The 26,635-nt window shown below is 38.5% G+C and overlaps 2 protein-coding genes across 4 annotated transcripts in view; both read right to left on the bottom strand.

The window, feature by feature from the left end:
• LOC141436453 (popeye domain-containing protein 1-like) overlaps positions 1-26,635 on the bottom strand; it is a 64,047-nt gene that overhangs the window by 16,953 nt on the left and 20,459 nt on the right. For all 3 annotated transcript variants that reach the window (XR_012452310.1, XM_074099441.1, XM_074099440.1), the window contains exons 3-5: positions 12,497-12,599; positions 4,683-4,823; positions 3,881-4,016 (exon numbers count right to left, since the gene is read on the bottom strand). Coding sequence is in view for 2 of the 3 variants with exons in the window: in XM_074099441.1 (XP_073955542.1) it covers positions 3,881-4,016; positions 4,683-4,823; positions 12,497-12,599 (380 nt within the window). In the remaining variant the exon portion in view is untranslated. The remainder of the gene's footprint in view (positions 1-3,880; positions 4,017-4,682; positions 4,824-12,496; positions 12,600-26,635) is intronic.
• On the bottom strand, positions 15,832-19,021 carry LOC141436045 (SET and MYND domain-containing protein 4-like). Its single transcript, XM_074098881.1, has 2 exons — positions 17,455-19,021; positions 15,832-17,225 (listed from the first exon to the last, which is right to left on the bottom strand). The coding sequence occupies exons 1-2, from the start codon at positions 18,840-18,842 to the stop codon at positions 16,877-16,879; spliced, it is 1,737 nt and encodes a 578-aa protein (XP_073954982.1). The 5' UTR covers positions 18,843-19,021; the 3' UTR covers positions 15,832-16,876.

Below are 26,635 nucleotides of genomic sequence, written 5' to 3'. Positions count from 1 at the left end.
AAAATTTCCTCCACATAAATTTGCGTAATAGTCGGTCCGTCTGTACATTAGCTGATATACATTTAGGATGGTACTCGAGCATGTCTGCATTCATTAAAACACAAAACAATACATAATGAGGGCTAAAACACAGGCGAAATATCGGTAGATGGCGTGCGTTAGTATCGTCAGGTTTTTTTGTCGTTACGGTCTTGCTTGCAATTGGCTAATAACTAAATGAGCCAAAAGGGAATATTACTGCAATTTTATCCCGTCAGAGTGCAGCACTAGCACATACCATATGTTTATAGCCGCGTATCCATTAGAGCAGCCTCAGGCCGAGCTGCTTCGACTTGAAGCAAATAGCCTCAGTTTGAGGCTGCTCGCTCTGAGGCATGGGCTCGAGGCACGTTGTGGATTTAGCTGAGGCGATAGGCCTCGTCCTGATCCGCAACATGCGACCCACTTTAAACCGTCTCCATCAAAGGCACGGCTCAGACTGAGGCTCCTTTGAGCACGGCCAAAAAACCGACAAAATATGGCTCGGCTCGCGGCGCCGAATTTGCCTCGTGTCGAGGCGCGCCTCAGGTAGAGGCAGCGTCTCCACTTGCGCGGCCTCGGAGCGAGGCAGCCGCTCGGCCCGAGGCTGCCTCTAGTTGATACGCGGCTTATGGTTTATGTTTTTTGAGTAGGTATCTTAAATGTCCGTAGGATGCCGTAATACATATATTATTTCAATTATTTTTTTCAATTAATTATTTTGGAAATATAGCTCTATCGCTACTATCGATGTAAATATTATCATATATGTATCATTTATTTTGTTACTTATAAATAATTCATGATTTTCATAGGTATTAATACTCTTTGGTCATGATCTGTTATGGCGACGAAATATAAAGAGAACTGACGTTGTCATGGCGGTTTATTTACGGTTTGTGCTAGTGTCGCCCCCTGCGCAGAGCTTTGAATACTATGCCCTATTGCAAGCAAGAACGTAACGTCAAAAAAAACCTCACGATACTAACGCCATCTAGCGATAATTCACCTGGCTTTTAGCCCTCATTTCTCCTCCGTGAAGTAGTGCGGTCAAGATATCGTGACTACTTTGAAAAAATCTTGTATCTAAAATCAATATGTCAACGTCAACAAAGTTGAACCTTGACATAATGCTCATAAAGCTCACTAAAAATATTGTCTATTTTGAGGTACAATTTTTTTTTTAAAGTAGTGACGTTATAAGTTAAACTAAAGTCGCGTTGAATAATTAGGTAGTTTCCGGAGTAAAAAAATATTATTCTTATTAATCCTTCAGTTAAATTACGTATCAGAAAATAATGGACAAATTTTTTTTTTCTTTTGTCAATCAAACAAAAAATTACAAAGATGAAGCGCGTCAGTTCAGGAGCCGTGGTGGCCGAGTGGTTTGACCTACGGCCTCTCAAGCAGAGGATCGCGGGTTCAAACCCCGGCTCGCATCTCTGAGTTTTTCGAAATTCATGTGCGAAATTACATTTGAAATTTACCACGAGCTTTAGGTACGGCGAACAACATCGTGAGGAAACCTGCACAAACCTGCAAAGAAATTCAATGGTGTGCGTGAAGTCTCATTGTGAGAGGAAGCCTGTGCCCAGCAGTGGGACGTATATAGGCTGGGATGATGATGTCACGCGAAACTTTAACTGGCTATATTTTAATCATTTAATTGACAAAAGATGAAAGAAGAAACTAATTGTTTTTTTTTTCAGGACACGGCCCAATTGCATAACAAATTACAAGCAAATAGTATTATAGTGAATTTCAATAGAAAATCGCTAATGCAATTGGGCCCAGCCTATCGCATTGTAGATTCAATGCGAGCGCGACTATTTTCCAAAGCTCGGCCGCTCGCACTACTTCGCGTAGCAAATCAAGTTAATCCATGTTGATTTAAACATGGATCCGCAAAGCAACGTCGGTATCTGTGCTTAACTCGAGCAGACACGCTAGAGCACCGAACAACCAATTTTACACGACAACATCCAATACAACCAATGACATCTCCATTTATGGTGCTTTTGTAATGGGCACTGTTGATTTTAGATATTTTTCAAAAAACTACATGTAGCTGAAGCCTACAGCTAGTACTTTTATTAAAAACAAGCATTTATTTATAACTTTTATAAAGTTAGAACAAACGGCCCGGATTCACGTGTAAAATAAAATAGGAAAAAAATAACAAAACAATTTTCGAAATTCGAAAACGTCATCTCTTGTTCTAAAGTGAATAAACCGGGCCGTTCGATTTTTTAAAATCTGTTTTTCTTTTATTGACTAATAAGGAGCAAAAGTTACTCATGCTTAACTAATACACAGTTCGCGCGTCGGTATTGCTTCCCTCTGCCACCGTTTTCAATAATACGAAACCCCACATGTAAATGGCTAACCCTTTAAACAACCCTTGCTTTCGTGCGTTTAGGGGCATACATGTCCAAATGTCAGAAAGTCCAGGTGTCACATTGTCCATGGTCAAAAAGTCCGAAGGATGAAACGTCCTAGTGTCTAAAGTCCTAGCGTCAAAAAGTCCATGGTCAAAAAGTCGAAGGATTAAACGTACTAGTGCCTGAAAGTCCTAGCGTCAAAAAGTCCATGGTCAAAAAGTCGAAGGATGAAACATCCTAGTGTCTGAAAGTCCCAGCGTCAAAAAGTCCATACTCAAAAAGTCCGAAGGATTAAACGTCCTAGTTTGAAGCCCTGAATCCCATAATGTCTCATTGTATAAAAATATGACTAACACAACTAAATGATAAATATAACTGAAATAGATTAGAGAGCTAGATTGCTCATCTGCATTATTTCCAGTCTGTTATCTAACACCCTGAGACCCATTCTCAGTAAGATCCAGATGCATCTATGATGCTTCGTACATGTCATGTCGAGTCGACAAGAATTGACCAGCTGATCCAGTCATGCAGATGGACTGGGGCCTCATTCTACATCTCTTTTCCATATTGTTATCGTATTGTCTACGTGGTGGCAGCTCTTATTGACTTGACAGTAAAGGCGATCGAGTCGAAAACAATTCGATTGCAATAGGTGTAAACAAAACCAAATTAGAATGAGTGAGACCCCTGGACTCTGGGACATATGGACTACCTGACATTAGGGCATTATAACCTTTGAACTTTTTGACAATGGACAATGTGACACCTGGACCTCTCAGACATATGGACTATCCGACATTAAGGCATTATAACCTTCGAACTTTTTGACAATGGGCAATGTGACACCTGGACTCTCGGACATATGGACTATCCGACATTAAGGCATTATAACCTTCGGACTTTTTGACCATGGACAATGTGACACCTGGACTTTCTGACATTTGGACATGTATGCCCCTAAACGCTTTCGTGCAACCGTCACCCTATTTTATGAATAGGTACCTACAATAAAACACTATTCGTAATCATATTTTATACTATTTTACGACACGGGCAATTCCAACTCCCTTTATATTATAACAAAGCCCAGTTGATATAAAATCTCATATTTAAAGCTACAAATGATAAAAAAAAAATTTCGACTAACGCCAATATCTAACACAACAAATCGTGCGTAAATATCTGATAATGTATGACCCTATTTCTAGGGGCTGGTTGGACGTGTCAGATATTTTTGCACGCTCCGCTGTCGCAGATATTTTTGCAGGTGACTGAACTAAAGCAAATTACGTATATACATTAAATAACTAACTCAGTCAAGGTGTGTATTTTATTATCAAACTACCCCAAACATTAAGAAAAACTCTGAGTTCCAAATCAAAATACCCATATAGAGATACCCTATATTCCCAACTTATAAACATCTACACCAAGCAAAACCGACGCGGACTTAAATATCCAATATGGCGGAAGCATACCTTGCAGCTGCCGGTTCAGTAAAGCGGTGATGCCTGGCCCGTCACCGCTCTTCTTCACCACAAGCATTGGCTTATCCTCGCCTTCCTCGAAACTGTTAGGCAGGTGGCCGTTGCTCACAGCCATTGTTTCGCTCACCTGGAATGCATACAATGAGTTTATGAAGATGAGCTTTGGCGAAAACGCGAAACGCGTCAGTGTTATGTGGAGGTGGTGATAGTTGGGCAGGGTGTCTACAAATCCTAAAAAAAACCCCGACTTTCCCTGACCACATTTCAAAATTTCCCTGAATATATTTATTATTATTATATGATTTTTTTTACTGCCCGAGATACTAAGCTAGACCCGATGAAGGGAATTCACTGCACACCGAACGTGGTCACTTTTTCGGTGACTGTTTTTATGGTGCCACTATTTAATACGTCGCCTAGAACTGGAACGACTGGTCTCAAAATATCGAGCTAAGTTTTTGGGAAATCACGAGTTTTTCCCTGACTTAGGATTTCTAGCAAATAGCATAGATAGATATCCTAAGGTCGCGAGTGAACAAAGTAGTTGTTTTTAGTTCATTCATGTTTTCCAATCACAATGGACTAAATTAATGTGAGGGGTACTCCAAAATATGCATTTTAAGCAGAGGCATCGGAAACTTGTGTTTTAAATAGACTGACCCATTTCCGTTCCCGTCAGAAAAGGCCTGTAAAATCCCGAAAAGGTACACACTAACACATGTCCGCACACAGACACACAAGTACGCTCAGAAACTGCCGATTTATCGCATATTTATAAGGTTCTAGATCACACCTGCATAAGTTTGTGTACGACATCCCTCCCTAATATGTGGTCGAACACTGCCTGTAGAAAGGCGTCCGACATTATGGAGAGCTTGAGCTTGTCGCGGTGCCAGACCAGCACGCGCGACTCTTCCATCGCCATTATTGACACCTGTAAAGTTAGAAAATGACACATTTATAGCTGTGTTAAGCTAAGAGGTAATTTTGTTGATTTAGGCTTTACGATGACAGTTTGTGAGATTTGCATCTACATATACAAATTTATTCATTAGCCGGGTTCCGCACTGAGCGAACCGAATCGAGAAGCTGCCATTTTTGGTACGATTTGGAGGCTTTAAACTTCGTATTACATAGCGTCGCGCTTACCATTCTATGGCACGATACGAGCACAAGTAATCGCGGACGCAGTTTTAACATGGCAGCATATTATGTCGCAAACAAACAAAAAAAAAGAGGGGACATAACTTAGACTAGGGACTGAAAAATATTCTAATGTTGTTATCGGCTATTCATTGCCGATTGATTCTAAAATTTAACAGTATCAAAATTCAACACGAGTTTATTTAGATGCCCAGCATACTCGTAGCAATCACCCCATTTCATGTCACAAACTTTTTACTAATATGTTTTTTTTTTTACATGAAACTGATCGTGATTGACCCCTATCTGACCTGATGTTAAGTGCAGATGAGGCCAAAGGTGTATCTCAGTGGTTCTGTAACAGCCTATTCACTCTAGCCTTGAAGAGCCCTAGATTGTATTGGGAGCGAATATTTACTAGTTAATCCAGCGAGATTAATCGAAGCGTAAATTTCCACGTCGCGCCAACAAAGTTCTGTTAAGTCCGCTGTACAAACAAATCCAATGAACTGAGTTTGACCTCAATCCAGCTGTGTGCGATCTATGCAACACTTTGTTTGTATTTGATAACAGCAGGGCATAAACCAACATACCCCATACTATGACCATAAACTTTTTATTAACGGAATTAACTAAGGATTCATTACACCGGGACGTGACATGGCTCATTTAGGAGAAAACGTCAACGAGTTCTCATTTGACGTGCCTATTCTCTCAATGAACAAACACATGTAATGTAGGTGTGAACTGACCCTTATTTAGCCATTTGGAAAAGGATACATGGATGGATAAGATGGTGTGGTTACGATAAGGAACGGTGGTCCTCGGAGTTGGAACTGTTAGATAATGATCGTGAAGTAACTTTCTATATGAAACTTGTTTATTATTGACAAACTCTAATTAAAACTTAAAGAAAAACCGAACTATAATAAATGTATAAAAAACCCGAAGCTTGGTTCCATCCAAACGCTGGTCTGGCACCATTTCCTAGCTGTAACGCAATGCTGATACAACAGGCGAGGAAGTTGCCAGCTCTGAGGTCCCCAGAGCAATGCGTGAGTCGTTTTGAAAATTCTGTATTACAAAAAATAAGGCGTTCGGGTTTTGGATTGTTTAATTTTCTTTTTATTTCATACTTTTTTGATGTTCCTGTAAAAATGGTAGCTTAAAAGCTACTAGATATGTGCTAATTATTAGCTTTTACTTAGTACCCATATTCATCATCATCATCTCAGCCTATATACGTCCCACAGGGCACAGGCCTCCTCTCAAAACGAGAGGGCTAGGCCATAGTTCCCACGCGGGCTCAGTGCGGATTGGGAACTTCACACAGTCCATTGAATTGCTTCGCAGGGTTGTGCTCGTTTTCTCACGATGTTTTCCTTCATCGTAAAGCTCGTGGTAAATTACAAATGTAAAATTTCACACACGAATTCCGAAAAACTGACGAGGTGCGAGCCGAGGTTTGAACCCACCATCCTCTGCTTAAGAGGCCATAGGTCAAACCACTAGGCCACCACGGCTTACCCCTGAGTACACATATTGGTACCATCAGCCAAATATGTGGTCTATCGCTTGCATGTCATAAAACAATAATGCCAATAGACGTGTCTGTCAACTTGAAAATTCGACTTTAGCGACATATTCATTTGATAGGAACTTGTTTATAAATTGGTAGACCACTTATTTGGCTGATGGTACAACAAAAAATATTATTTTTAATCCTTCCTCCATAATTTTTTTCGTGGGTGCCAAATAGAAAAATTACAACCCTTTGTCACCCGACAGTTGTGGCAACTCTAATGAGACATACATTGGTACGCTCGAAAATACCCGTCTATCCCACTAGTCCCATTATAGGTAAGCCTTTTTCGAGCAGTCGGCTAATTAACAAAAATGTAAAACTGACTCCAAAAAAATATGCTTATCTTAATGCTAAAAATGCCAAAATCGCCATAGGTGTGCCTATAAAATTTGAGGTTTGCCCTCGATTTCACTAGGATCCCATCATCAGATCTTGATTTGGTGACAATGGACCACCTCAGAAGAGTACCCTTTCAAATAAAGAAAGGATTTTGAAAATCGGTCCACAATTGACTGAGTAATCGGCGAACATACATTAAAAAAAAAACATTGTAACATAGAACCTCCTCCTTTTTTGAAGTCGGTTAAAAATACGAGCGCTGGGACCGCGGACCTAAGGTACCGAAATTATATTTGATGATAAGAGACCGTAAAATAGAAACGCGCGACGTTTTAATAGGAAATATAACCTTATAGATTAAGTAAGTGTAAAGCAGGATGGCAAGAAAAATCGTGCAAGTTGCATTACATTGCGGCACTCCATTGGCCACTACAAACTCGCTGGCTTTACGGTCTCGCAATGTAATGCAACTTGCACGATTTTTCTTGCAAGTCAAAACTCGGCTCAAGATCGTAATTTTAGAAAGTGTACGTAACGTTTTAAATATTCATTATTCGAAAGTTAACATGAGAATAAGAAAATATCATGCAAAATTAAGAAAAACATAATTGCCGCTTTACGAATATACGTCTGTGATAAGATGAACGGAGCCACACAACAATCGAGCAAATTAGCATGCTAAATACGAATTTAATTCGACAACGGTTCCGTAGTTATCCAATTGCGATGCAACTATATTGTAAAACGATTTTCATCACACTTGCTCGTAAACAGTGTCATAACATGCAGGCTACCTTGGTTGCAACCCTCCAAATAAAACCCTCGACCTTAATGTGATTGTCATGTAACCCGTGGTCGGTAAATGATTCATTTCGCGTACTAATGTTCTTGTCATGAAGCTTAAGGTCGGTCAATGAGTCAATGTGCGTACTTGTACTGCTGCGCCGTGCAGGACTACTACATGGACCACATGCACACGCACGTTGCGGCGCATGCCGAGGGAGGTAGAAGGCGACGCTGCAAGAGCACAGGCTTAGGTATCGCCATATTTGAAGAATCAAAGTTTTTCTTTTACAAATATAAAATTTTACTCGCAAATGTGATGAAAAACATTGTATGTCGCACGGCGGTACTAGAATTACGAACATCGACTCATTAAAGCCCTCAGTCTTCGACTTCGGGCTTCTAATAGACTCTCGTTCGTAATTCCTTATTTACCGCCCTTAAGACACAATGTACTATTAGTAGTAAATTATAGCATCTCAGTTACTCGTAGTTTACCCTACGGTCAGCAGAAGAATTACTGGAGTCAAAAAATCCAAGATAAAGAAGAAATCCTACTTCATACTTAAATATTTTTGATAATAAATATGTATGTTTTAAAGAAAGAAAGAAAGAAAGAAATCGCTGACTCAGCATTATGCTGAAGCGTTAAACGCCTGCAGCGCTGGTTTTTCTGCAGAACGTCTGTGACTCACGGAACGATACACAAATATAATAAATATGTTTGTTAGTCTAGTTAGGTATTTTTATTGTATGGGCCAAGTTGCCCGACATAAATGAATTTATTATTATTAATAATAATAAAAAATATAAATGCGCCAGTTCGTGTGTCTTTGTGTATGAGTGGGTGTGCGTGCTGTGTATATTGCATACATATGTATGTAAGTATATGTGTTTGTTACCCTTCACCTTCAAATAGATGGACGGATTATATGAAAGTGTGTGTAGACAGCTCAATTTCCTGAATAACAACATAGGCTACTTTATAGGTTTATGTATCTCAGCTAGCAAAAACGGAACCCTTATATTATAGGATCACTTGTCCGTCTGATGTTTCCATGCAAATTGCCATAATCGAAAAACCTATAGGTTACGTCCAGTTGTCTTAGAAACTAAGAGTCCTATCGTAATCGAGCTGCGCCGGGGTTATTAATCTGGTAAATTCTGGTATTCCTATGGAATCGAGACTGTATGTATGTAAACTCTTTATTGTACAAAAGAAAAGAAACATAATACAATTGGCAAACTGTGAGATACTTGTACAAAGGCGGACTTATCCCATTAAGAGATCTCTACCAGTCAACCTTTGAGTGGATGAAAGGAGCAATCACTGGATTGGAGTCCTGTTATAGGGCTAAGTTTGTCACCCTTCGGATACGGAACCCTAATGAGCAGAAATCAATGAATCGTTTTATATAAGCAACTTCTCTGCTAACTGTACAGCTTGCAAGCCGATGTTTAATTGTCTAAGAGGCAACTTAACCTAGATGATGCACAATTAATCGCGGCAACTGGGGCAGGGGCTGGGGGGGGTCTCGTGGATTGATGCTTCGGATTATAAGGGGGCTCAGTGTTCGATAGGTACTAATTAAGTTGGTGGTATTGGTATAGTTGAATTTGTGGGGACACGTGATCGTTGAATGTATATTTAACAGGTTTCGAATAGGTAGTTATTTGACACCGAAAAAATTGGAACATGAAACAAGCGGGATTTGTGAACCAGTTTGGGAACCAGTGTTTCTTGAAAATTTTGCAGTCATTAAAATTTTAAAATTTTAAATAGGTATTTTTGACTTCTGTTAAGGAATTGACAAATATTTTAAGAAAAAAATACCTTTATATATAATTATAGTAATTAATAAAAAATATATGAAAATCTATTATCAATCTGACTGACCTGCTGCGGACCCCTGGCACACATAAGAACACTAAGAAATCCTGCTAGTTTATACGGAGAGAATCTTTCAAATTCGAAACACGCGCAGACCAGCAGGTGGTAGGACCTTGTGCAAGGTCCGCCCGGATTGCTACCACCATCTTGCTCGCTAATCCTGCGTGAAGCAGCAGAGCTTGCACTGTTGTGTTTCGGCGTGGAGAGTAAGACAGCCGGTGAAATTACTGGCACGTAAGTATCCCATCTTAGGCCTCTAGGTTGGCAACGCGTCTGCAATACCCCTGGTGTTGCAGATGTTTTGGGCGGTGGTGATCTCTTACCATCAGGAGACCCATTGCTCGTTTGCCATCCAGTCAAATAAAAAAAAAAAAGACCAAAATAACAAAATAAAAGTAAAAACAAAAATATACAAACAATTCGCTTCCCTACCCGTCTACTTGCAGCATAAAGGTCACAGCTCATTAGAGCCACCCGGCACCCGACCAGCACCGCCTCGACTTTCGGCGTTCACTCGTTGTCGACAGGTGGTCCACGGATGGACGCCGCGTTGACAAGGAGTGGACCTCGCGTGGTCCACGAATTTCCTAGTAGTCACTATGGTGGCGAGCAGCGGGCTTTCACTGAGTGGTCCACTCGCCGTCCGCGCGTGGCAACCTCGCGAGTGAGGCGACCCGGTGACGCTACGGAGTTGGAGTTGATGTAGTGAGCCGGGTACTGCCTTTTCGCAACGTAACGTTTGGCAACCTGTTTCGTTTCGCAACTTTTCATTTCGCAAACTCTAAAACTGTAAATATTTCAGGATTTGTTTCAGGGCTATCGTTAGATCCCTTTAGTTTAGGTTAGGTCAGTTTTATAAAACGAAGTATTTACAGTTGTTGGGAAACGAAAAGTTGCGAAATGAAACAGTGCCCTTAGTGTAAGCTTAAGGTTACAAAATACGTCTCGATCGCGTTCGCGTTAAAATCTCAATTTGTATGTAAACACGAACATCGCAAACGTTCCGCTAGAGGCGCTGTTCGTGTTTCCATATAAATTGTTATTTTAACGCGAACGCGATAGAGACGTATTTTGTAACCGAAAACTTACACTAAGGGTACAGGTTGCCAAAATTTATTCGCCGAAACATTAGTAAACCGTAGTGAGCGCATACCCATACAAATCCATATACCTAAAGAATACTAACCGCTCGAGGCGAGGCGGCGCTTAGTCGGGTGCCCGGTGGCTGTAATGAGCTTAGATTCGATGTCGAATAGTGTGAAATGAGCTCCAATCAGCATATTAGTATTGCAGTGTTGCAGCAACGCTGTCTTCTCATTCTTAGGCTCTTTACAACTTCGTTACCAAATATAGATTGATTCGCAACAATAACATTTCCCTAGTCGGCTTATGCACTAAACTGCATAAATCGTTTTTAGGACACGAAATCAATACCATAACCCACGCAATGTAATAGGTAGGTACAAATGCGAAGAAAGAGAAAGTGGTAGTCGCCCACTGGCGCACGATTATGTTTACGTTAACTCATATTAGAGCTTATAATGGACTAAACCCGGTAATAGAAACAATTAATTAACAAGACGATTCCTTACACTAATGCAGGCATGACTCATAATAAAATACCTGCACATCATAATGCTCCCAAGTACATTTCTTTCTAGAAAATAACCGTTAATGTAATGTAGTGTCAGCATTTGGTACCTACCTAACTTTTCTGTAATGTTGAAATTTTCTTGATTTTTATTCAATAGTTAAAATACCACGAAAAGGGCTTAAAGGATATACTCGTGTGTTTAGCGTGATAAGTCATGTTTGTGGTGTTTTAACTATAAATTTTTGAATTTGAATTTTTTGTTTCACTATAGGCATTTCTAGTACCTACAAAAAATAAAGAGTCGCATTCAAAACTTTCCCCAGAGCCTATTTCCTAGGAAATTCTCTATTTATCTGGAGGAAATCACGACCTCGGCATAGCAGCCGACGGCTGGCAATTTAGCATAGACAAAAGATAAAATTAAGTTTTTTAGGTAACTCCGCCTTTTGTTATAGTACCCAGAACAATAAGTTCAGTAGAACAAATTGAATCATGACCCAGGGTGGAACCTTAGTGCTACTAATGTCACGTTGACATCTTATATTTTTGTCAAGGAAATCATAGTGAAATTGATTATTTAAAAGTTCCATCCCGGGTCATGATTCAATTTGTTCGACTGTACCTACTCGAGATTTTATGCAACGAATCTAACAACAAAATGCGTATTACTAAAAACGTATTTTTACGACCCGAATCCGTTTAACAAATCGGTGAAGGTCCATCTTACTGCGGACCCTCTACTATACATTTAAAGTAAACGCCCGAGTGCTGGTCATTGTCCCAGTAGTTGTATTTTTAATTTTATGTCAGTAGAAATAGAGGTGACAGCACGTCGAGCACTGGCCCATTAACCTTATGGATAGCTGGACGTATTTTTCAATCCAGGGTAACATTTTACAAACACGTTTTACTGTCATCAAGAACATACACAAGACGAGAACTAACGAAGTTTTAGGTAAGAGTTGTTGAGGCGTCGTTCAGCGTTCGTCTAGCCTTGTGATGTGCCGGATATCCGTATCCGTATCTTTTTAACAGTTCTTTAACCGCTCTTTTGCGTTTACCTTAGATTGTTTAAATTATTTCAATTCAATTCAATTTAGGAAAAAGTGGCTCAAATTTTTTGATGATTCTGCCAATGTCGACGTGGTGGCACTAAATCAAAAACTAAAAAAAAAGTACGTTTTTAATTAACCGTGCCCGCATTACAAATTTTATCTATGGCCTCCGGTGAAAAAGGTAATTTTTTAACGTCAACTAATATGTAATATGTACCTGGAAGTACTCATCAGTAGAAACCCCGAACCACTCCGGCGAGTCGAGGAAATGATGCGGGAACACGATGTGTAGCGCTCGCTGATTCTGCGACACCACCAGCCTGGAATGAAAACAGATGTGCTTAACATATTTATCACCCGATAAACGTCCACTCTTGAACAGACGCTCCCTTTGTACGTCAAGTCGACAACTTGCCACCTGCATTTAACGGTTTCCCGCCGATCTCGCGGTACCGTTCGGCGGTCCAACAAGTGGGAGCCTGCCAACGCTGCGCATGTCAGTGTAAGAAAAGAAAGAAAAACCGGCCAAGAGCGTGTCGGACACGCCCAAAATAGGGTTCCATAGCCATTACGAAAATTTAAGTAATATTTTTCTAAGGATTTCGTATTTTATACGGAATCTTCCAAGTTTAGGTATATGTATGTATGTAAACTCTTTATTGTACAAAAGAAAAGAAACAAAACACAATTGACAAACTACCCACCTTTATACCCTTTTCTTTTGGTTTTTTGTCCTTTTTTATACCTTAGGCTGCTATTTACTCATAAACTACTAATAATTCTCAAGCAAACTTAGCCGTTTTTCCACCCACCGGTTTAGATTTTAGAGGGGGGGGGGGGCTCGGTTTTAATGAAAATTTGCACTTAAAAGTTGAATATGCAACCCCCTAATGGTTTTAAAAGACCTATCCAACGATACCCCACACTATAGGGTTGGATAAGAAAAAAAAATCACCCCCACTTTACGTCTATGGGAGGTACACTAAAAAAATTTTTTTGAATTTTTAATTGTACCATTTTGTCGGCACAGTTTACTTATATATCCGTGCAAAATTACAGCTTTCTAGCATTGATAGTCTTTGAGCAAAGCCGCGGACGGACAGACAGACAGACAGACATGGCGAAACTATAAGGGTTCCGTTTTTGCCATTTTGGCTCCGGAACCCTAAAAATGGTTTATTTACGGCTCCAACAGTACCACCACCAAACACTTAATTTAACTTAAGTTAAACAATAGAGCTATAAAATACAACAAAATACATCGTAATGGTGGTGACACCAGTAGTCACCGAAAAAGGGTCTCCACTCAGCATGTGTTGCTACACAGTGGGTGAAGCAACGCTGATGTTCTGTAGAGCCCAAAGTGTGTGTGTATAAACACTAATATATGTGTATTTATATTACAAGCAGGTCGGAATAATTACAAAACTATGGCAGTAATCCGGGCACATTGGCCGAAGAACTGATGGCCGCTGAAACCAATTTTTTAAAAGAAACAGCGCGTACCTAGTTCCTCGATAAGGTCGACTTGATTCAATTCCAGCAGAAAGTATTTCTTCGACACAACACATCATAGCATCTAGCAAGAGAATTATGATTATGACGTCAATTTTAATCAGAGACGCATACTGTCTCGAAACTCTTTAAACTTATTACACATACAAAAGGTGTTAACAATCCTTATACAAAAGACCCAACAAAGGTGTTACAAACGCCGATCCAAAACCTGGTAGGTACATTAATGTCCACAAATCCGATAACCGGATCCACTGAATCGCGAATTTACAAAGCGTCGCAATTTTGTGAGATTTAACGAGAAACGATGGTGACGCAGCGCTAAACGGGCTGACAAGTAGGAAGGTGTATAAACAAAGTTTAATAAACCCTCGGTCGTGAGAAGTTGTTAATTAAATGAGTGCGGGACAAAGCAGCAGTGCAATTAACCATCACACGCTCGCCAGTTTGGAGTTAGTCACGTTTGAAACTGGACTTAATCCTAAAAGGTATGGAATTAAGAAACGAAACATACCAGACAAAAATGAACAGGTTAGTAAAGGGCCAGATAGACGTAGGAGTGAGTTCACGTACTTATAAAGCCTATTCGCTACGTACGAGTTGATAAGTATTATGATAACGCCTCGAGAATAGCGGCTGTCGCTTAACTATTGCTGAACAGCAGGGCTACTACGAAACTCGAAGTCTGGTAGTTACAATTGAATTTCCGGGATTTTACAAAATTCCCCTGGGAATTCCCAAAATTTATAATCATAGTCTTCATTGAGGTTGTGTTAAGAGCAACTGTCCAAAATTTAAAAACTCTAAACTTAGCGGTTGAAATTTCAAGATTTTATCCCTATCCCGTGGTAATATCGGGATAGAAGGTAGCCTATGTGTTATTCCAGAGGTCCAGCTACCTACATACCAAATTTCGTGTCTCTAAGCTCAACGGTTGTCATTTTGAGATTTTATCCCCATCTCGTAGGGATATCGGGATAAGAAGTAGCCTATGTTTTAATCCAGGTTATAAACTAACTTTTTGCAAAATTTCATCCAAATCCGTCCAGCCGTTTCAGCGTGAAGAAGTAACAAACATACTCACTCACTCACAAACTTTCACATTTATAATATTAGTAGGATTATTTTTGTTCTTTCTTTAGTATTAGCAACTCGTAGTCATCTTCACATCAAGCTCATGTCTGATGTCCATTGAAACACAACACGCTCTAAGGGTACAGTTGAAACTTCAACGTAAATGAAACAACATATATTGTAAAAAACACATTATTTTTTAATAACAAGCTATTGTGATAAATTAAGGGGCTGTTTCACCATCCATTGATTAGCGTTAACCGCCGGTTTAATGTGATGCCGTCTCCGTCTACTCGAACAAAACAAATAGAGACGGCATCACACCTAACCGCCAGCTAACACTAATCAATGGATGGTGAAACAGCCCCTTAACCTTTTATAATATGATCTGATATTTAAGTGATTATATTTCCTACTACAAACGCGGCTCCGCTAACGAGGAAGAATAATAGTTGAGTGAGTGAAATACTTTCTTTATGAGCTTCAAAGAATACATCTATCACAAGCCTCTACGTCTAGTTCCAATGGTTTAGGCTATGCGCCGGCTGCCAGTCATTCAGTACATTACTATTTTATACAGTGTGTTACTGGCAGTCAGCCCTTTTTTAAGGGAGGTTAAAGTAACGTAATTCTTTAACTTAACCATGCCATTAATTTAATTAAGAAACTAAAATTCTGACTTTTATTAACTTTATAACAAAATTGTAATTGCCAGTAATGTACAGCTAAGTAAATTGACAAGTGTAAAATGACAGCCGACAGATACTTTGATTATCCCTGGCGTATTAGAACATACGATTTTTTTTAATAATAGCAAAGCTAGGTAAATGCATTTGTGATCTTATTTTTTTGCTATAGGGGACTGAAAACTTGAGTATTTGATAGTAATTTCATCTTGATACGCGTTCCTTAGAAAAACAAACTGAAGAGTACACGGAGATAATTTTATTCTTTTTACCCGACTACAAACATTTTCCAAGGTAAACATTTTCCGAAGATCCAATAAACAGGTTAAAATTCATATCGTAACATGATAATCTGCAAAGATCACAGAAAAACTCAATTTAAGTATCTGAGATATAAAAGTTAAACAGCTAAAGTTTTCAACGAAATTTGTAAAGCAAAAATCTTAGGGCAACTTCGATGTCGCGAAGCATTTTTGTTTCATTAAATGTTTTTGGCTTTAATAAAATTACAATTATCGTTCGTCGTTTCTCATTAAGTAGTTTTAATGAACAATGTTGGTGGGTTTTTATTATTAAATGTAATAAATCGTTCTCGCCAACATACTTCCACACAAGTTCCACACACGCTTCGCTCCCGCCTTAGCCTTCTGAACCTAACCTAACCGAGTCGGTTTTGCTCTGAACAAGCTTATTCACGCGCTTGATAAAACCCATTATCTGTTATGCGAAATAACGAGCACCCAAAAAAAACACCTAAGTCCGTAATAGGGAGTCGTTTAATTTTAAGTTATTTATTGCAAATTATGTCTGACGAAAACATAAAAATTGCGATTGAATCTTCTGCTATTAATTGTCAGCATGTTTCACTTAATACTTCATTCCAGTTAATATTACAAGAGTTGGGCTCTTCTTGCTAATGTACAAGATTAAATAAAGTACACGTGTAGGGCACATCACAAGGACTCTTGGGAGGGGTGGTGGTTATACCTACTCTAATTTAATTCATAGCTTTTCGTAACACACGGGAATATACATATTGTTGAAATTCCCATTCCAGTGTGTTACGAAAATCTAAGGGTAAAATGTCCATAAACTAAAACCAATTGCCAATCTGCGACCAGACCACACATCACACCGCACATTGACGCACATACATAATTTTAGTATATTCTCGTAATACTCGAAACGACGATTAAACTACGCTGTAGTTGGTATGTTTACTAAGGCTCCTTGTATTCTTATTCTTACTTAATTTTTTTTAGTGCGTTCTAAGGCACGGCACCCTCTGAAAGCTTTCAACGTCTACATTGAAAACCTATGATTCACACCATAACATTACGAGTGACTGCGTGTTGGCACATGCTGAGTTGCGCACGTAGGTCTGCATATACAGCGAGGTGCTCCTTAGTATTAGGTAAATCGCTCAGCTTACTCAAGGAAGTGCAAGTCACTTTGAACATCAGATTCCGCTGCACATGTAACATCTGAGTACGTTTCATGAATTCCCATGCCAAGTAAGACTCTAACTGCATAGAGTTCATAGCTTTATCGTGGAGTATGATGCCCCACGACTCTTCGCACACGCGGCATTTGCATACGTTTAGAGTTGATTGGTACAGCTTGGTTGCCCGCTTCAGTCTCTCTCCATACGCCTGATTATAGTAGTGGTCCCTGTAAATAGCAAAATCGTGATTTATGAAGTTATCGGTTTTATTGGTTGTGGTCTTAAATCTGGAGTAGTGTTAAAGTTTCGTACAACTACAGCTTATTTTGTTCATTTATTTTAGTGCCAATTTGTATGTTTCCCGTTGAATTCATCAACGACAACACAACAACGAAAAGGAAGTACTTGTTAGAAAATGAACCATTTAGAAGGATAGCAATACATTAAGTAACTTACACGTATGAGACAGTTATTTCTGTCATTTTCTTGATAGGTTTGACAGCCACCAAAGCCACACGGTTGTTCAGCCCGAAAATGATGACATTAGGATCACATGAATGCTTAAGTTTTCCAACAAACGAAAACCAACCAAAATGACCACGCTTATTAAGGGTCCATAGCTCCTGGGTAGAAATGTTTAACACTGTGTCATATATTTCCGTGATAAAAGGACACATTACATCTAAAGTCATGCAAAGTTTTGCAATACATTTCATTGCTTCCAAGCGATCTGTTGGTGATTCGGGAAAGAATCCAGATATATTTTCGAGATAATGGATTACTGTAGCATACGCAAAACAATTGTTGAACAAATGACCGAAAACGAAAGGTCTGTCTTCTTTGAAGCACAAAATAGAGGAATATTGATTTACATCATACATCTGATTCACGGAACTGGTCTTTATTCTGCTAGCTCCAATATTATTGGATTCTTCAATCAACTTGCTCCACTGTTTACATTTACTTTTTAACTTCAGTACTGTTTTGATAGTCAAGTTAAATCTGTGTCCCATATTTAATAATTGTAGCACGTCCATGATTTGACATTCTATTTCATGATACTCATTAACACAACGTTTTCTGCATTCTTTGTCGCAGAACAATGCAAAGCAGCAATTATCGCACGGTATCAGGTTTAATGTCAATTTTTGACAATAGTAACACGATACTGGTCCTTTGTTGTTGCTAGAATATGTAGTGAATGCTGTTTCTAGTGCTATTACTGAGCCCACTGTAATGTCTTTTGCGGCTGTAACCGTCCTTTCACCTGATTCAGAAACTATTTCAACATCAGCAGATAAGCAAGGTATATCTGGATGTTTCTTCTGATTAGTCTTGAAAAATTCTTCTGGGAAACCTTTTATGAATTGATCGTGTTTAAACTTTTCTTCCCACATCATCTTGACACATTCATTTTTCCTCTTTTTTAACTTTTTTAGCAGATCTCCCTCGCATTGAAGTTTGAAACAAGTTTGTATATCTTTGAACGCTGCAGTATATGCTTTTAATTTGAAGAGTAGTTGTGACCTGTTGCTATACGCATGCAATAACTCTGTGGAATCTAAAGGCGCGTGTAGTAAAGCTTTGTTGTAGCATTCTAATGCATTTAAGTAGCGTTGGCTGGTGTTATGTTCATTTCCAACAGTACGAAATTTGCGTGATAGGTCAGTATTCTTCACTGTTTTATGAATGATTAGCAAAGATCCAACTTGGCGCATACCACCTAATACAGCTAAAACTGCTGCCGACATATCCATGGCACTCAGAGCATTGTAAACTTCGTCCAGAAGGCCTTTCTTTTCCAAGACATGAGTATTAACCATGACGTTTTCCGAGTAGTACATTTTTGTCTAAGGAAATAGAAAAATCAAAGAAAAAACGTTGTTTCAAAACTTTGTCTAAAATATTATTTAGTGAACTAAGAAACTAAGAAATATCTTATTTGGAGAACACTGGCTATAATTTTAATAAAACGAATGAAAGATATAAAACACTTGCTTACATTTATGAGTTCGTATCTAAGTTTGTCTTCATCGTTATCAGTGATAACTTATCGAATGGGCGCGCGGTCTGGTTTTTTTTTTTTGCTCGTGCAGTTTGCGCATTTGCCACAGACCCACAAGAAAGGAATAAAAAAATAAAAAGCGTTATACACGTACTCCTTAAAATATACAAGTCGCTATTTAAACATTCGGAGTAGAAGTTTTTTTTTTATCAATAGGTATATTTATTAAGCAAAAATTGCAGATACTGAATTAAGAGGCATACATGTGCATTATTTATACCATACCTTTATTCGTAATAGACAGAATAAAAAAAAAACTCAAAATAACCAAAACATACGCACAAAAGCAAAATTGCAAGACTTCCTCAGGACAGAAACAATGTCAGGGCATTAATAATACACGTTATATTTATTCGACACAGTTGCGTTCCGTTTCACGATATGTTTTCTGCAGACACTATACAACAGAAATCTGACTAATCAGTAAAACGTACGAAGTAAAACATATTTGTGAGTGAAATCAATGTGGGATGGGAGGAGATGCCATGATTACTTACTGTTTGTAAGTATTTTTTTCCTGCAATTCGTTTTATTCCATATTTGATTAACGATGTTGTATACCTTACATTTTTTTTAAAGCTTCAAGTTAATTTATCTAAAATTTAAAACGTGACATTTGGAAATGGAAGGTGCTCAACAAACGTTTCATTGAGCCGATTGATTCGACGGCCCTTTGGACTTTGCGTCTAAGGACATCAACACGAATACCCGGCCCTTCAGCTTAATCACTCCTTGGTCTTTGTCTCAACAAATGGTATTTGATATCGTTTTATAAAATGCTTGATGTTTGAGGTTGACGTTTATCAAAGTGAGAGTCATATTTTACTTTGTTTCGGTAAACGTTTAGAAATATGAATTTGTTTCGAAAAACAATATTTACGATTGGTACAGAAAAAAACTCTAGTTCAAAAATAGAGCTAACACCAAAATCGGAAGAAAACGGGATAAAAAAAAAACTTGACATGACACGAACTTCTCATCTCACTCACCGCTAGCTAACTATTGCTATTAGGCCGCCTATTGCTTAGGTACCTTGTAATTTTCTCTCTATGTATCTGTTTTCTGTATCGCTTACTATTTCTGGTGTACAATAAAGAGTTTTTGTATTGTATGCATTGTGTTGTATGTAACTCATAAAATACCTAAGTACCTACTCAATTATTTTTCTGGTATTTTTCTAATTGATGCCAGCATGATTTTTCTTATATTATTTAAAAAAATAGTTCTTAGAATTTATGTGTAATTTTTTTTGCAAGTTATAAAATTTAAGTTAGAAAGGTACATTCATACTTATTTTACATTTATATTTGTTTAATGCTTTATTTGTGTATATTTAAAATTATCGCGCTTCTCGCGTCCAAAAATGCAAGGAAATGAGATAAGTTTTAGGTGACAGCTATTAATAATTTGTAGTGGGTACCCTCAGCGGTGTCGAGAGGTCACCGCACGAACCGTGACGGCATTAATTTAACTCACACGGTAATTAGAATTACCATGGTAATAATATGTGAAGCGTTGAGAATGAGAGATTTTGCCCAGAGACTATGGCATCTTGTGGTATACTCGTAATAGGTAGTGGTAATGTTAAAGCAGCTATTTATCTGAGAAGCAATGTACTGATCTCAAAACAAAATTCCATAGCAAACTTACTTTTAAAAGGTACCGTTAACATTAAAATTACTATTAAAATATTAACCCTTGAAATAATATAACTAACCTGAATTATTAATTGGTTATTACTTCTTTGGTTGGTGTATAGGAAGGAAGTTTTTTTTTTATTTAAGTTTTTGCAGAGTATTTGTTAAAAAAAGGGTTCAATTGGCTCTGTGCACCATATCAGCGCCACCTATCGTCCGCAACTTTGCTGGCTCGACGTTTTGAAATTTCATCGCGTCGCGACATTGTGACAAAAATAAAACCTATCACGTATTAATTTATTATACAAAATCTTAGATTTAATTTTCCGAAAGTCCGTCACCCTGACTGAATAGTTTTTATTTAATGATGTACTTAGCTCTTACATTGCAATAATTTACAGTTATGTTTTTTCAAGGCGGATCGTCTCAAATAGAATACTTAAAAAAGGAAACAAATACAAACTAGCACTCTTCCAGAATTTGTATCGATAGAACTTGTAATGGGAGAAATGAGCAGAAGTCAGTGGAAATGAGCAGAACGCAGTGTTTCGCAATTAACATAAATGCAAGTGTCAGACCGATAACCCTCGTGACCTGCGATTAGATCACTGCAACGGGAATTATGATTACTTTAGTAAAATTTCCATCAACATTCATACTATGTTACAATTTAATGAACAAATTGAAAACCAGGCGAAGTTCTAGTTGGTCTAAGCCGAGTTTAGACTTGCAAGACAAATCGTGCAAGTTGCATTACATTGCGAGGCCGTAAAGCCAACGAGTTTGTAGTGGTCAATTGAGCGCCGCAATGTAATGCCTTGCACGATTTTTCTTGCAAGTCTAAACTCGGCTTTACGTAGGGTACTATACACATTTAAAAGAAATCAAAAATAAGTTTTGGCACATAGTTCTATGAAAAACAACATTTTATTTTGGCAGGTCAAACAAGTTGATACCCGATAGTTCACGGAGGACGCTGCTGCCCATCCTCCGGTTTATCCCTTAGTCGCCTCTTACGACACCCACGGGAAGAGAGGGGGTGGTGTAATTCTCGACCGACACCACACGGATAATGACGATGGAGCCAAGATGGAGCGACGACCTGGTTAAGATCGCGGGATCGCGGTGGATGCGGAAAGCACAAGACCGGTCTGAGTGGAGAGCCTTGGGGAGGCCTATGTCCAGCAGTGGACGTCTTTCGGCTGACATGATGATGATGATGAAACAAGTTGATGTGTGTTTCTCAACTTTTTGGCTACGTGAAAATTTTATGTGCTCCAAAAGTTAAAATCGTTTTTCCCTCGTACTTTTCAGAACGCGACTTTTTAGGAGACGGTATTTAGTTTTTAATTGATATTCTTAGCTTACAACTGCATATTTAAGTTGATGTGCACCATAATACGGCAGACATAAAACTAAAAGATAGACATAATCCCACTAATTACTGCAATTGTTTCACTGAATGCTACGCGAGCTGGAGAAAAAGTGCATTTTCATGCATTAGCGAATTAAACACAATATTATCAAAGTAGACTGAAAGTATTAAAAATCGGGTTGCATTTTAGCTTGTAGATTTTCGAAAATAAATACGGTTTTTGACTAGTTTTATAAATTAATGCTTGTCAATGCATGTTATCGAATAGTAAAACAATTTTTAAGCACCCTAATTTAAAACTGATTTGTAAAGGATTGAAATTCAAGGTTAGACAGAAAGACATATACTTGCATATACCCGGCATTGCTGACACACGCAAGGAGCGTCATACTTACTGCATAGAAAAAACTGTTTTAGAAAGAGACAGACATATAGACACATATTTCTAAAAATATCACTATAAATTCCGTTTCCAACCGAATTAATTCTTCGCTAAACATTGACTTTATATCTCGATTTTCGTAGAATATGGCAAATTCAGAAGTTGTAAAATACCGTATTTTATTTTCCAAAACAACAGCAAGCAGCACCGGCCCGGCCCCGATTGATCTGTCGAACTAGTTTCGCTTATTTTGGACCGCGACTTGTTGCATTGCATGTAACAGCCGATCCTTCATTTCCATGCAAATGAAACGTATCATACGGAGACAAACCCAATTACTAACTGCACTACTTGCTCTGCACGTGTTCCGCGTTCAATACGAGTACAGATAAGAGTTACGAGATACTTGAAAATTATAAATCGAATGGCTAGTACCTAGCTAGCTATACTAACAATGCTTTAAAATGATAGACTTTTCGACGTTCAGAAGTGCTTTATTTGCTTAGGCTTGAATAATAGTAGATTGTACAACGAGAGCATAAAACGAGCCATTTTACCCGAGGCGTTCATATAGCCAAAGTCATATGGAAAGACACGTCGAGGGGAAAATGGGTTTAAGTCAAAATACCTTTATACAATTTAGGCTATAACAAGCACTTATGAATGTCAAAAATAATCTACCACCGGTTCGGTATCATCATTTAAATTATTAGGCAGGCAATTGGAAGCAACTGATAGGTATATCTATCTGTTCCTTGGTCAAGTATTCTTTGTACCTACTGTTAATGTGTTGATCTAGCCGGTTCTTAAATTGGTTCACATCCAGTGCTGAGACCACATGTTCTGGTAGTTTTATGCCATGTCTTGACCCCTCTGTTACAAAATAAATGTCTGCGAGGATTCTTGTGCGATCGTTCAGTAGATAGTTTAAATTGGTGGCCTCGCAGACGAGTGTTGTTATTAAGCTTGTACAAGTTATGGAACTCCTGTAGATCGTAATATCCGGTAAGTATTTTGTAGGTAGGTCAGGTTTAGTTATTTTGACTTTAACTTCAGTAACTAAACAAGTTAATAATAATAAAATAATAATAATAATTTATATACCTACATATCAAGCGTCATTCTAAGGAGTGTTGCTTGATCTAGACAGACCAAATATCGAGAGGTCCGTTTGACCTTAGTCTTGCTTGTGATTGGCTCATTTAGTCATTCAACAAATCCCAAAAATGACACAAATGTCAAAGATGCCAAGGGGACCCTACGAGCGTCAACTATCCTGCCACAGAAACCCGCTTTTAACAGATGTTACTGCAGAAGACAAATTATGCAACAGCACCCTTGGCAAGGCCACAAGAACAGTTCGTATGCGAAATGCGACCGAAATGCTCTTAAATTAATGAAGTCTTTAGTTTTAACGTCCAAATTCTGGAAGCGTTCAAGCGAAACAGGTCACGATCCGCAATCCGAAAGCCTTTACAAACGTGCAGGCGAAGCGGGGCCCTGACATTAGCCAAATATCATCCCCGAGCGGCAACTGGCAAAGGCCATCCCTAATGGAGTTTTACGACAATACAGCCCTGTGCGAACTGATACTACTGTCAAAGCGTCCGCGAAAACGTCGTATCGGACGGATTGAATTACACGAACTAAGTATTCTTCGCATGGTCAGTCATATCATATCATAACATAAAACTACGTCCACTACATTCATCATAAATAAAAAAATAACAGATGAAATTAAAGTAGAATAAAAAGATTGCGTCTCTTTATGTTCGATGTTCGTTAAATAACTGTATTGAGAGATTATTTATTTCTTAAAGGATAAAACGGGTGAACTGCGATTTTTCAAAGTTAAACATTGTTTGGAGCTATTGGTGTTTTTGTCTTCTAAATCGTTTTTAGACACTGAACGCACCGATTAAAAAAACGGGATGAAACAGTTTTGAACATCTCTCAGGACAAAACGTTAAAAAAAACTCAAAGTATTACTGTCGTATTTGTCCAAACGAGAGAAATTAAGTCTACAAAAAAGCGTACATTCAGTAAGGTTTTGATGCCTTATACAGCCTTTTCACACCATACACAATAACGCCGAGTTTCTGCGTCAGCAGACGTCTTATAAGAATATTCTTAACATCCGAACAGAGATTATAAAGTAGCTTTTGCGACTCATCCTGTTATCTTATAAATGCAATAATGGATTTGACATTAGTAAATTATTAAAATTTCACGCTCTAGATTCTCTGTCGTATCTTAATTTGTACATATTCTATTCGTTCATCCAGATTAACAAGTTTTAAGATGTTTCAAATTTGCTTATGTGTTAATTTTTACCAATAATATAAGATACATAACAAAGGGTCACTAGGTTAATATATCTTCGATTAAATCTTTGGTGGACGGAATAAATGTTAACCTGGAGTTCTGCATTAAATAAACTACCACCATATTATGTAGTAGTAGTCACCTTACAAGAAATTGTCACAGCACTGGTCAAATAAAACCTTTTTAATAAAAAATGGAACTGACTTCAAAAACCTTGAAATTATTTTTCTACTAGTTTGAAGTGAGGTGCCTCACCACGAGCCAGCAGGAGTGGAACTATAGTCGTCTACCTCACCTACATACTACATATTGGACTATATATTGGGCTTCAATCACTCCTGCTGGCTCGTGCTGAGGCACCGACTTAGTAGAAAATTATTTTCAAGGTTTTTGAAGTCGGTTCCATTTTTTGTTAAAAAGTTTTTTTTTTCATGGTTTTTAGTGATTTGTAGCCAAAGTGCATCTCACAACGATTCCATTAAACTCAAACACGGCATAGTTATATTATTTTATAACAGAGTACCGGTACCTACGGTCTTTTTTATCAGGTCCAGTTCACCAAATGATACTTTCTGAATGTAAATACATGACTTGGTGTTAAAAATGCCAAAATATCTATAGGTGTGCTTTTCAAATTAGAGGGTTACCCTCGATTTCTCTAAGATCCCATCATCAGATCTTAATTTGATGACAATGGGACCACCTCGGAAGTATGTCCTTTAGAAAAAATAATAATTTTGAAATTTGGCCTACAATTTGTCGGAGTTATCGCGTAACAAAAGCAACAAAAAAAACATAGAGACGAATTGAGAATCTCCTCCTTTTTTGAAGTTTTGCAGGTGGTAGGACCTTGTGCAAGGTCCGCCCGGGTTGCTACCACCATTTTGCTCGCTAATCCTGCCGTGAAGCAGCAGTGCTTGCACTGTTGTGTTTCGGCGTGGAGAGTAAGACAGCCGGTAAAATTACTGGCACTTAAGGTATTCCATCTTAGGCCTGTAGGTTGGCAACGCATCTGCAATCCCCCTGGTGTTGCAGGTGTCTATGGACGGTGGTGATCTCTTACCATCAGGAGACCCACTGGCTCGTTTGCCATTCAGTCTAATAATAATAAAAAAGTCGGTTGAAAAGGGAACATTGTAGCGCAAGAGCACAACTTTGACTATTGGAATGAAGTAAATAATGAGCCAGCGCAGGCAAACTTCCCAGTCGCAGTCAGTTTAGTAGGACAAAGTTGTCAACCATGAGCGTCGCGTCACTTGTCAATTTGAGGTGCACTTAAAAGCATAGTAGTCGAGTGCGCTTTCAACAGAATCCAATACTAATTTGCTCTCAAACTCTTGTGTTGATTGTATAACTATGTTTATATACGTCTTATATAGCTTCGCATTCAAAAACACCATCAAACATAAAGGGACAATTTTTGGTTTTTATGCTAACGATCAGATTCCCAAATGCTTCCTAACTATGGCAACCAATGTGTCCTTCTGACTGGTCTTAATTAAGGAAACAAGCCAATCATTAGTCCTTGGTAGATGGGTGAACCACAGATACAGAAACCTATATTAGAACATTTTTCACAACTTCGAAAGGAGGTCTCAATCGGCAAATAATGCATCACTACACTGCACTTGATGATTATTCACCATCGCATCGAATCGCTAATTCGCAACATTATCACGTTTGCATCGCAATAAGGATAGGTGTATACACACTTACACCTTACAGGCCTTGCATCCGAAAGAGATCCAATGGACACGGTGAACATAACACTCGCTTGCCCCTCAAAGCCTCTTGATGGCGCGAGCCTACCGCGTTAGCCTTGAATAAGCAAAATGAGCAGTAGATTTATTGAA

This window comes from Choristoneura fumiferana, chromosome 16 (assembly GCF_025370935.1).
Source record: "Choristoneura fumiferana chromosome 16, NRCan_CFum_1, whole genome shotgun sequence".
Lineage (NCBI taxonomy): Eukaryota > Metazoa > Arthropoda > Insecta > Lepidoptera > Tortricidae > Choristoneura > Choristoneura fumiferana.
The sequence above is the reverse complement of the archived record's forward strand: the minus strand, read 5'-3'. Positions and strand labels throughout refer to the sequence as shown.

What these genes read in the sequence shown, in the direction of transcription:
- LOC141436045 (XM_074098881.1), bottom strand. Translation starts at nt 18,842, where the DNA reads ATGTACTACTCGGAAAACGTCATGGTTAATACTCATGTCTTGGAAAAG. An exon ending in GAAATAACTGTCTCATACGT is followed by an intron (nt 17,226 to 17,454) that starts GTAAGTTACTTA and finishes TGCTATTTACAG; the next exon opens with GGACCACTACTATAATCAGG.